This window comes from Sinohyriopsis cumingii, unplaced genomic scaffold (genome assembly GCF_028554795.1).
Source record: "Sinohyriopsis cumingii isolate HCF-2022 unplaced genomic scaffold, ASM2855479v2 utg000349l, whole genome shotgun sequence".
NCBI classification, from domain to species: Eukaryota; Metazoa; Mollusca; class Bivalvia; order Unionida; family Unionidae; genus Sinohyriopsis; species Sinohyriopsis cumingii.
This window is the reverse complement of record NW_028315889.1, coordinates 1,084,437-1,097,597: the sequence shown is the minus strand read 5'-3', so window position 1 is coordinate 1,097,597 and position 13,161 is coordinate 1,084,437. Positions and strand designations below refer to the sequence as shown.

The 13,161-nt window shown below is 34.2% G+C and overlaps 1 protein-coding gene across 13 annotated transcripts in view; it reads right to left on the bottom strand.

Annotated features, from left to right (window-relative positions):
* The window catches only part of LOC149774308 (E3 ubiquitin-protein ligase HUWE1-like), a 292,364-nt gene that overhangs the window by 82,856 nt on the left and 196,347 nt on the right, over window positions 1-13,161 (bottom strand). For 7 of the 13 annotated variants that reach the window (XM_089945481.1, XM_089945487.1, XM_089945485.1 and 4 more), the window contains exons 51-53: window positions 11,754-11,912; window positions 3,046-3,173; window positions 2,026-2,137 (exon numbers count right to left, since the gene is read on the bottom strand). In XM_089945481.1, coding sequence (XP_089801607.1) covers window positions 2,026-2,137; window positions 3,046-3,173; window positions 11,754-11,912 — 399 coding nt within the window. Of the gene's footprint in view, window positions 1-2,025; window positions 2,138-3,045; window positions 3,174-10,338; window positions 10,351-11,753; window positions 11,913-13,161 lie in introns of all 13 variants that reach the window. The other 6 variants (XM_089945484.1, XM_089945494.1, XM_089945490.1 and 3 more) reach the window with 5 other exon arrangements.

Here is a 13,161-nt window from a genome sequence, read left to right as displayed (position 1 = left end):
TTTAGTATCCTAATGTACTTATCTAGCTTTCAATGAAAATATTTCAGTGTTAGATGTGAAATTAAATTTTAAAATTTGAGGGTTTTTTTTTTCAAGGTATTAAATTTTGTTTGCAATTCAAGACAGAGCAGTTACAAGATATCTCCCTGGTGAGCATAACATTTATTAAAAATTATGCTACAAGTTTCTTTCTAAATAAAACGAAAATAGTGAAAATTAAAATTTTAAAAATAATACCTGAAAGTGCTATGAAATTTGCATGCTTTCTTGACCAATAGGATAACCTAACAAAAAACCGACAAAAAAGCATTTTTTTGTCGGGTCAGGGTAGAGACGTTCATCATTTTTTCAAACTGTTAGGGTTTTTTTTTGGTTAAATATTTTAGGTTTCCTTCAGTTTAAGGCTTTGTTTTTTACGTTTCTAAGGCCAAAATGTTTTTGAGATGTTAAAGGTCCACACTTCTAACCCTGTTATTTGAAGAACTACAAAACAGTATTCATCCACCAATATTTATGTCACAATACTAATTTAAAAATGTATTTTTGGATAAAACGACTTGTTACATGGAAAATACGTAACATACAACATTTCTGGTATTGTCCAATAGTAAAGTATTATTTAATCGGGTCCTCAATCATGTGTCTGATAATGAAATTAAAAGTTAATTATTGTTGCAAGCATAATTTTTCTTTCAAATAAGGCCTAGGCTTCATATATATTTTGTTCTAAAGTTCTGGTCTGTGATGACACACTGCCACATTGTTAAATAGCACATGCTGTGGTGTGAGGGGCTTGGTTTTTATTATAAGTCTGAACTTAAGTACACCAGTATAGATCCTTGGAAAATTGTTTTGTTTAAGGATTTTGACAACTCCAGTAATAATGCTTTCATATCTCATTTGTTTTGTGCTTGTTGGCTCTACAATATTTAAGCAATTGAGAAAATCCCGATTAATGTCAATTTATGTCTGACATGTGAAGTTAGCCATGAGAGGTTTATGTCCAGCAAATATGTTGAATTTTGATCTCTCAACATTTAATTTTTTTCTCAAAGTAGAATTTTCCTACACAATCACTATATAAATAGTGTATAGCTTATCTTTAGGTATCTGACACACAAGTTTACATGTTTTAGCGAAGGGGCTCCTTTTGGGAAAACGAGTGATGGTCTTCTAGTTAAATACTTTTTATTCAGCCAAATATGGTTAGCTTGTATATATAAATTTTATATTTAATTATTACCATCATAATATATATATATACACACACACATATAGATGCAAATTGACTAGACATTCAAGATAATATTTCTTTGTTTTAACTGCCAAGTGCTGAAAACATCTCATATTCTTGAGTCACAATATGTTCAAATTAGCCTCTGTGGCAGCCATCCTGGATATAAGCACCATTTTCATTTAGGCCAAACTAGACACCAATAGAAAAGCTTTTTGTGAAAAATGGATGTTGATATGACCAATCATTTAGAAGTGTTAGTGACAAGATTTTGAATATGTTCATTGTGACATATATTCCATTTCAGAGGAGCAATAACAATATTTTCAAGATGGCAGCCATAGTGGACATGTTGGCTGTCAAATCAGAACTCTTTTAATTTACTATGAACAATACATCACAAGAAATCTGAAACCCTATGTCAACATGACCTTCCATTCAGGAGTAGCAATATCAAGATTTTTAAGATGGCTGCTTTGGTGGTTACACTTAAGACTGGCACCATTTTTATTTAGGACCAACTAGACATCAGATTAAGTCTTCAAATGAAAACTAATGTTGATATGACAATCCATTCAGGAAGGATAACATTAACAAGGTTTTTAGGTTGGTACAATGTCAAAGACATAGCTACATGGAGAAGAAAAAAAAAGACAAGTCTCACTCTGCACCCCAGAAAAAAAATATAGCACTAAGAAAAGAGAATGCTATGTCTTACCTACACTTTGCTGGTAAAAAAAAAAAAAGAACAATGTTTTTGGTTCACTTTCAGACAAATGCATGAAACATACCTGGAGGAAACATACTGTCTGCATGGATGACAAAGGTGTCATTGTAATTTTGACCCATAGATGTTTCATCAATGTCTATATAATCATCTTCATCCGCCTCCATATCAGAACCCTAGTAGAAAAAACAAACAACCATTAATGTTTTTATAAAATGGTACTGGAGAGATGGAAAACAAAAGCAATAAGAAAACATCCAATACATGTGTACATATATGCATTAGTCATAGACTGCATGTCCACATAGGTTTTCAGACAAGTGACCATTTTATAAACAAGTCAGAAGATATTTTTTTTCAAGCCATGGTCAGTCTAGACTGAAACAATTCAATGAGTGATAACAAGCTTAACAAGTTATTTACAACATTAACTTATAAATATACACAGATCTTGCTCAGAAGCAAACTAAACAAACCTCTTGATAATAAAAGACAATTTAAAAAATCTGTAAAATAAGTGTATCATTAAACCTGACCTTGAAAATGGAACCTGACAAGTCATTGCAATGTCTTAAACAGGTTAAAAACAGGAATGATTCTGCAAAAACTGGAATGGTTGGCATCTATACACTTGTATTTTAAACTTGTCCAAAATATCAAACATTAGATAAAAACTGAATCATAAACATGGCCTTAAGAAAGGTAAAAAGCAAATGTAGTTTAAAATGGGTTAAACTGTTTGTGGACATGGAGCCATTTTTCAACACAGGATATTCTATACATGATGGCAAGTATATCTGGTGAAGAACCTGGGAATAACCACCAACCATACTAGCAAGCTTTCTCACGTACCCACAATTGCATAGCCAAGATCTGAATCCATGCAAACAGGTGAGATGCCAGTGATATGTAAAGGCAAGTGCCTTAGACCACTTGGCCACCCAGGTCATACATCAAATCAATGTTCGTATGATACATGTAATTAGTGGACTATTTTGCTTTATGGTTTTTAATGACTATGTAATGAACAGCATCTAATATTTAAGTTGGCTCAGAGTCAGCAATTATGAAAGGTTATTTTTACCTCATCACCATCCTCATCTTCATCCTCCTCATCTTGATCATCTTCATCATTTTCACCATCATCATTGTCCTCATCATCGGCTTCTGATCCACTCTCGGCTGTATCATCTTCATCTCCATGCACACCTGCTGAAAATTTGACACGGTTATATTTGGAGTTGTTGCCCCTTAATTTTACAATGCAATTACCACTGAACACCCATCTTTCTGTTTATGGACGTCAGTATATTGAGCACAAAAAAAAGGCAAAATGCAGTGTGCAGTGCTTGAACCACAGCAAGAATACCTAATGTCTACAGCCCTGTGGTCTACAGCATAGGTCAAAAACATATAGCACTGAATCAAGCAGTCATGAGTCAGAGTTGTAGAGATATGCATTATTTATTATTTATTGAAAAATCAGTTCCAAGATCAACAAGCTACTCAAACAGCAGAAGCACCATTCCTGACTGTATATTGTAAACAAATACTTACAGAAAAACAAAGCATATTCAGAATTGATTTAGAAAAGAAAAAAAAAAACAACAGGAAACACATGATATACCATTGCAATGAACTGTTGAAATATTAGTGCATAATTATTGCCAGAGACAGGTGCATTAACAAAAGGCAGGAATGTGACAGAAGGTATATGATATTGTTAGATATTTCAAACAGGATGCAGAAAACTATAACCAGCCATCTAATTAGCTCTCAGCAGCAATCTAAAAAAATTCTACTTTTATAAATCTGAACATTGCAATCAGCATTTAAAACACAATTTTTAAATTTTACATTTGCATGATTTCACCTTTGTATTTTTAATTTGGAGCTGGCAATTTCAAATCATAATGAGAAGACACTATAGTCCAAAGAAAGTGTCACGCTTTTTGACTCAATGACCACACTGAAGGAAATAACCCAAGAGCAGGAGTGGCACAAGGCGATGGTTACGGCTATTTTGTTTTATTCAAATATGCATGGAGTCCAATAAGCCTCTACTGAATAGTAATAATAACAACAACAACAACAACAACAACAACAATAATAATAATAATAATAATAATAATAATAATAATAATAGTAATAGTAATAATATAGTCTTACTACTTGATTCCATGGTCCCACAAACTAATACAACTCTCCCTCGATAACTCGTGCACAATGGGGCCACAAACATAGACCGCACAATAAGTGAGGCACGAGGGACGTCCAATTTTTAAAAAATAAAACGCTTTTACATCGAGAAATTGGGGGGGGGGGGGAAGGACTAGGGAAGTGGGCCATTTACTGACTGAATCCTCATTTTACATTCACGTCGATAATAATTTTTAATAACGTGCTTTTTCTAATGAAGTTGTTCATTATTCTGTTTAAATAAGAGTTATTTTCCAAATGTCCAACATATGAATGATCGTTCCAACTGGTTTCAACAACCATCATGTGTATGCAAACAAATCTGTGTATTACGTTAGTGCCTTTTGTTTTCTTGATGTGTCTGGTTCCCGTAGTGGTTTTTAATATTATCCTGCGAAATCCGGAGTCTACAGAGCAGGGAACTAGACTAACTGTTGATGCACCACCAAACAAGATTCCTTTTTTTTTCCAAAAACAAGTGACATTTATTTCATGAGACAATTGTCTACGTCAAAACTCAATTTTTGTATTGTTCAGTTAGTACAATATTGATGTAATGATTTCACTGGAAGTAATAATGAAACTTCTTATCATCCGTGAGGATATCTCCAAGTGCCAGTTCAAGAATTCTCTGAAACTCGCTTGCCCACAATGGTCCGTATCTGTGAAATCAAGCTCTTTATTTTAGTAAGTATCCATTTTGCTTGGCTGCCTTGTTATCTTTAATCACAGTTATGAAAGAGTCGGTTAATTTAAGGTAGTCTGTGTTACATACACAACATTTATGTTTGATTGATCAAATGAAGCGAATTCACCCGGCTAACGACCAGGGCAAGATTTTAAGTTTGTAGAAATTTTGTGCCTTTTAACTTTTCTTTTATTCCACCTCCTTTATTTGATTCAAAAGACATAATTAACGCGATAATACAAAGTAGGCCAGATTTTAATTGTGCAACAATACAACAAATACTTCTGGAAGTCAGTTATCAAAACATGATCGTAACTTAATTAGGTTCTCATAGAAAGCTCGCAGACATAGCTGTTACGGTAGATTGACGCAATTTACATTTATTACAAGATGACACATGGCATTTATGATGATCACACTTAAAAGGAACTAAAAGATAGAACTAGAACACAAATTTCAATTGATAAAAAAGTTATTTAATTTGTATTTATTTATTAAAGTAATGACTCCACATTTTCATTGATTGAAATTTCCTTATGTATCATTAATTGCGGTGTACTAGGAATGTCGTTTGGAAAGAAACTGTAAAAAATTTTATGACCTATTTTTAAATTTGATATTTCATAGTGTTGATTAAAACTTCCAGGTCCTATCTAATGTTTTCGATGTCAAAACAAGCGATAGATCAAACTTTTTGTTATCAATTTTGATTGCGATTTGCTTAAAGTTCAACAAATAGAAATCAATTTTTGAGGTATTTTCTGGTTTAAAAAATGGGATCCATGCCTGACCCTGCATTATAAGCAGGTTCGCGAGCCATCAGGGCGTGAGTTATCAAGGGAGTGGTGTAAAATGCTGGCGCAAAGGGAAGTATGGGATCACGTATTATTCCAACTATTATGAGGCAGAAAACAAATAGTACCATTGTTATGTATATTTAATTTGCATTACTGTTGGCTTTTCTTAATGACTTTGTTATCTATATATTTTGTACCTGATCTTGTCTAAAATCAAGTTCACAGTGTACATTGTCAGTGATATTTATTTTGTAAACACCAATTATACACCTAATATTTGTCTAAGTGTAGATTAAATATTTAGATCATTATCACTGTAAATTTCTTTACCTGAATTTGAGTTTAAAAGATAATTTGATTCTAATCTTAGAATCTTCTAGAATGATAAATTCCATCAAGTGACAGTATTTTCAGAAAAATGGCAACTCCAACCAAGGTCAAGCAGAGGGGTATATAATCTTGTTTATCTAAAAATTACTCATTCTTGCCTTAACATCCTGAAGCAGAATGAGTCTTACTGTTGTGTTCTGTTTTATCATTTGGGTGGAGTATTTATTCAAATTAATTTACACTGGAAATACAAGGTACTCATCAACAATATATCTGGACAGAAACATTTGGAATTATAGTGAATTCAGACAAAGACATTTTTGGATTATATTATTGTGATACATCAAGCGACTTAGAACATCATTTTTACAATCCATGCCAGTGGCACATTAGAGACTACAGGTACATCAACATATTCAGTATTGGAATTTAACTGGAATATCACTGGACTTCAGTTGGAACTTCATACATTTGGACATATGATTGAACCTTTAAGACTATTTGGGATTTAATTCACAATAATTAAGTTCTGCTAAAATGTTCACTTTGTATTCTAGGGAAAGGAAATAAATTATTTGTTGAAGTTTACAAAACTTCTTGCTTTTTACTTACTTAGTCTAAGACCATAGAGTTGTAACACCATTAACAGCACAATATACACCCAGCCCATGTAATAGTTTCATGTAGGCACTAGTACTATGAACAGCACACACTATATACTAAACCCATGTTTGATAGTTGTATGCAGGCAATAGCACCATAAACAGCAAACTACACACCCAGCCTTTGTATAATAATCCCAGTGTTGGCACTCCTACCATGAACAACAAAATAAACCCAGTCATGCTGAATAGTCATGAACAGCATGCTATAAACTCAGCCCAAGTTTAACAGTCCTATATACCCAGTCCAATTTTATAGTCCTACGAAGGCACTAGTAGCACATGGTTGATTATGGAGAGGACTAACCAACAGACCTCAATGACTTTAAAGTTTGGTCAAAGTATGTGGTTCTGAACTCAACTGTGCTTAAGTCATTATTTTCTTGTCAGGCTTTGCATTAATGTGACAGTCAACTTTGAGTTCTAAAGGTTTCTTTATTACCATAAGTTTAAGACATCCACAATAATTTGGTCAAGGAACTTCAAAATACAAGTTATTCTGGAAAATCTATTTTTCTTCCAGTCACAATGATCCAGACTTAACTCCTTTGGAACCTAAACTTGTAAACCTCTTCCTTAACCAAAATGCATGCCATCCACAAAAATCTGGTCCAGGAATGTGATGTAGAACTACTGTTATTGTTTTATTTAAGTCAAGTGACGATGAAGAGCATTGATTTTTTGACCCAGAAATGTGTATATTCTTCCTTAGACCAAATGCCAGATATTCATAAAGCTTGGTGGATGGTGGAGAACTCTAGTTATCATGCTCAAATGAAACTGTGAAAACAGATTAACAACATGACATTATAGGCTCCAACCCCACCATCCCTGGAGGGAGCACACCAAAAGGTGTAAAAATATGGACCTATGAAAATTTGTTTTAGAAATTTATAATTTTTAAAACTATTTTTTTTTATTTTGAATTTTTATCATCCATCAGCTAAGATCTTTAAACCAAGACCAATATACCTAGATTGGACATCACCAGAACATGCTTTTACAATCTGCCTTTGAATCTAATTAGATGCTACAACAGTCAAAGTCAGATAATGCATTCTTATCAGGCTATATAACAGATCTAATATTATCCATGTTTCTAATGGGCCACCAATGTAATTGGTCTGTGTCAACTATCACATTTAGTAACAGTACATGGGACTGACATATCTGCCTTTAGTACTACAGCAACTCCATCCAATCAGTGACTCAATGTCTGTAAAGAGTCCTTCACATGCAAGTACTGTATTTGTCAGCCATAAGATGATGCAGAGTAAAAGCTGAGATGGCAATTTTTTTAAACATTTTCCAGCCTTTGTCCATATACAAGTGGATACAGAGTATACAATGAGACCAGATCGATACCCCTGCCTATTCAATTTATTTTTACACAGTATCACAAATTTTATCCTATCTTTAACGAAGTAAATTTTCAGGACAGCATCATTAAATATATCTAACTGTACCAAATTCATTCACATGAAATATTGTAAAAGAATTATGTTATTTTAGCTACATTTAATGATAAAGACCTGAAAATTTACTGAGTTACAGACAGGGTAAAATTTGCAATGCTGAGTGGAATGACACTATAGTAACCTCTGGTTTCAAGAATAGTTGTTGTTGTAGTGTTTAACGCCATTTTTCAGCACACGATAGGCTATACATGGCGGCCAGTATTAATGGTGGAGGAAGAACCCTGAAAAACCCAGGGAAGAACCACCGACCCACGAGAAGCTACTGGCAGGCTTTCCCACGTACCCACGCTAGCCGAGCCTTGGTCTCGAACCCACGCAGACAGAGGTGAGATGGCAGTGATCCATAACGGACAGCACTTTAGACCACTCGGCCACTCTGGGCCCATTCAAGAATAGTAATGGTATCACTGTTATGCTATTTTAGATGATCAGCAATAGGAAAAATTGCATCATTGATGCTAAAATGCTTTCCCCAGTTTTGTTTTGGAGAGAGAGAGAGGAGCCACATGTATTTCATTGCATTTTTTTCTTCCTGAACCTCATGATCAAAATAAAATATGTCCTGATATGAGAGGTTTCAGTCCTTCTGTATGCTATTTTGTACCTTACTACTCCTGCTTACCTGAAGCTTTTGTCAGAGAAAAAACAGGAACAACTTCAATGGTAAATGTAAACTATTAAAATACATACTATACTCCTTCAGTTTCAAAGTTTAAATATTCACAGTATTTATATCCATATAGACTCAATTAAGTTAATTCCGAAGAATGACCATTTAGCATGCTGTTTAATTTTCTTTGCAGATACAATGATCTTTCCATTCCCAACAAATAATATTATTCTGATCAGTTAGTGCCCTTTCTGTATTTAGGCAGCATTTAGTTATGATCTGTGTTGATGCTAGATGTAATTTGAAATTGCTGATGGTTCTGTCAAATGTACAAACGGTGTCACAGGTTAAAAAACTTACATGAGTAAGCAACTGGCAGTTCATTATATGCTTCCATATTTACAATACCCTATGGGTAGGTAGCCTTATCTCCCTATTGGTAGCCTCACTAATTTGATCTAGTCTGCTGAATGTTGCCCACTAACAGGTGATTTGATGACCACAGCTGTTGCATATTTAAATGGCATGTAAATAACAATGCAAAGCAATTGCTTGTTGGAACTATGGATATCTTAACTAAAACTAGAAGGTGATGTTTACTAGTTGGCATTAAATAATAGCAGAATACAGTATTGTCCTATTACACGAGTAGAATCACAATTGTCAGGTAACTAAACAATACAATAACTATGAAACCTCTCTCTCATGTCTGGGCATATCTTACCTACTCATGAGATGCAAGAAAAAAAATCTGATGAATACCTGTCTTTGTCATGGTTATTTAATTTCTAACTTGTCTATTCTAATGCATATATATATGTAATGAAATTTAAATAACATACATTACTTGCGCATGCTGCTTTAGCACAATTAAATCTGATGTACCCGAATTCAATAGTGACAATCATGTAAATATTTTAAAATCCTTCTCAAAGTCAGGTCCTATATTTTTTCATTAACACTCTCTTCCCCAAATTAATGATTATTTGTACACTATTTTTCTGAATTTTGGAGACAATGTTTTTACATATGAAAATTACAGGACATACAATGAAGTGATTTGAAAGACATAAGCCAAATTTAAGTTGACTCAGAGTAAAACTAGTGACTTAAGTGCTCCATTACAGTACAGAGTGCATTATCCAATCACGGGAGATAAAGTTCTGGTCACAGATAGAAGCTGATCCGCGTAATACAGCTACTGTACTAACAAGGTCCATTCAAAATACATGTGATTAGAAAGCCAGGACATTGAGCATTTCAACATTATGGCACTGCAACAAACAGAGAAAGAAAGAAAACAACAAAACAATAACATTTAGGTTCAAACAACATAAAAAACAGAATACTTGAAGTTGGCATGATGGGATGCTGTGCATAGTGTACTGGAATACATGTCCGGAAATACTCAAGACGGGAATACACATGTGCCAAGTGAAGGGTTTTAATTTTATTAGTATTTTTTGTGAACAACTGGGGTAGGTTTTAACATCACTGGATTTCAAACATAATATACATGCATACAAGTTTGCTATTTGTTATTTTGTGCTTTAGAATTGTTTAAAGTGTGCTGCACAGTGTAACATCATTTAGTCACTAATATGTATACTTACGTGTGCTTTGAGCTGAAGACAATTAAGAAAATGACTAATGTATTCACTGCACATTTTTATAGACAAACATTTAGATGCTATTTATATAATTGCAATAGGTGTTAGAAGTGGTAAATGATTTAAAAAGTAATCATGTTTCATCAATTTAAACTTGATGACAATGCAGCTGTGATGATTGACAATTATTTTTATGAAAAGAGTGCAACATCCTTGTTCTAATGTTACTCATGCATGTGCAATGATATGATTTGAAAGAAAACATCATCAAGCTGAGGATTATATCTTTCTTATTTCTTTTTAAAATATAAGCATTTGATTAATTAACATACAAATACCAAAGCGATAAAACAATATATTTTATCTGAACTAATATTACCATCTTATGGCTGTCCCCCACTTTGGTTTTGTTTACCTATCAAACTACCTGCAGGGATAATTATACTCTCATTTATCAAATTTTCTATCATTCTTGCTCTACTGCACTTCAGTACATAATGCAGTTGTCATTTAATGGACCCCAAGTACTCAGTGACATAAAGAAAAGAGCTGTGCAAGTGAAGAAAAAAAAACTAACACCAAAAATATTGTGTTTATTTTACAATTCTTGACACCATAACCCCACCCAGCAGCAAGAATAGTACAAAAGAAATTGCTATGTATGTGTGTGTGTGTGTCTATGTACCTTTCTCTAGAAGAAAAACCCCTTCGGGTAAAAGTAAATATGCACCACGATACAAAAAAAGGGTATGTAGTAAAAACTATTAGGAAAATGCACATAAAATAAGGATCAAGGAAAAATATAGTAAAACCCTAAAAAATAGGTTAAATTTTTCCTATATAAACCACACTCCTTAAAAAAGACTTCAGCTGGAAAAGGAGGTTGGCGCCACTGGTCATTAAGTCAATAAGCAATAGTTACTTGTGTAGAGAACAAAATCATTCAGTGTAGACTGCTAATGAAGTGGCACATTTAGCCTATTTTTCTTTCCCAAGGCAATGCACATAGTGTACTTAATAGTTTTTCTTTGCAAACCAAGATCATCTTATGAAGACCGATTATAAAAAGCAACAAAATTAATTTGATTTGAGCCCTCTGCTAATGAATTTAAAACATCTAAATTGAATTGGTTAATGAAAAATTGAAGTATCTAACTTATTTAATACCTGAAATATTTCGACATTGCCTGTGCATACATGTATAGAACACCCATAAAAACTGCATCCAGATACACACAACTGACCCAGATCTAACAAGTCATGATCAGCATCTATACTGTTCTCTTGAAACGGCAAGAAGGACAAGCAGTATAGGCCTTATATAATGGCACATTATGCTAAAGGGGATCTGGGTCAATGCTGTTTGCACTAAGGTGGGGAAAGGTAAATCAGCAAATACAGTAAAGAGAGAAACTGACTGTGTGTTGTCTGATTAACATCATCTTCCTCCTCTGTCTCTTCCTCGTCCCCTTCTGAGACCTGACTTATCATCTGGGAGTCATGGTGGTCCATACTCTCCTCCTCAACCTCCACGTCAATAATAACATCCTGCGATTCATCAGTCACCTGACTGGGCTCTGTGATATAAACACATTAACATTATATAATTAAGCAATAGTTAATTATGAAGAGGACAATATCATTGGCTCATGACTGCCCTCAAGACATGGTCTGGACCATCTGGTTGATATTCCTCGAATCCAATCTTAGACTCACTAACTGGACACAGTCAATATCCAATGATACTATGATCTTCAAAAGTAACTATAGCTTTCATTGCACTGAATGATCTTTCCTTTCATTCTCCCTTTATGTGCAGCAACACAATCTGCATGACCTGAAGTCAAATATTCTGATATGGACTGGTCCATATCTCAGGGTTGTTTCTAGGCTTTTAAAAATCTGGTTCATGCATCCACATATCTCACGAAAAAGAGGGGTCAACTTTCGTTGTAGGAGTTCAGTGTTCATTATGAAAATGTACTGGGAATGAAGACTGTATCATGAAAACATATACAGCTGCCATCTATATGTAACAGACACGGCTTCACATTAACAGCCATTCATGGGAGGATAATTCCACATATCAATTCAATGTTCATATTCAAAAATTTATATTTCCTTGAGGGAGTTGATTTTCTTGCTTTCAAACAAAACATATTTCTCACTTTTTGGAGCAAAGGACAGGCCTGTCTGTGGGTTTCTTTTCCAGGTCCTGGTTGCATCATTTTGATCACTCATCACTGTTACTGGCATTATCTGCATTAACAGAAGTGTAAACATCTTCACTTTCCAGACTTTCTGGTTTTTCATCCGCAATACTTCAAATCCTTTCTTTGTAATTATCGCCAAAAAAATAAAATGTATATGAAGTCTTGGGCTGTTTCTCCATTCTGTCATTTGCCAGGTCTGGTTTAAAAGGAATGCATCAGTCACACACCCAGTAAGAACTCACCATCACCAGCATGGACTTCTATGCATAACAAGAACAAGAGTCAATCAAGGGGACCATTGCCTTCCTGTCCAAAAAGAATTTAAGTGCTGAAATCATTTTCTGATAAATCTAATTGACATGATTTTCACGCTAGCCACTGTGATCACCACACACTGGATGCAAGATAGGCACCATGTTCATTTCAGACAAACCTGACATAATAAGACGTCTTCTGGTGAAAACCTCATGAAGATATGCCCGTCTCTTTGGAAAACCCCAGCAATAACAAGATTTTCAGGATGTCCATATATTGGATGCAAGATAAGCAAAAATTTCCCTAGGGACCATCAAAATATCACAAGAAGTCATAGTGAAAACATAATGCTGATACA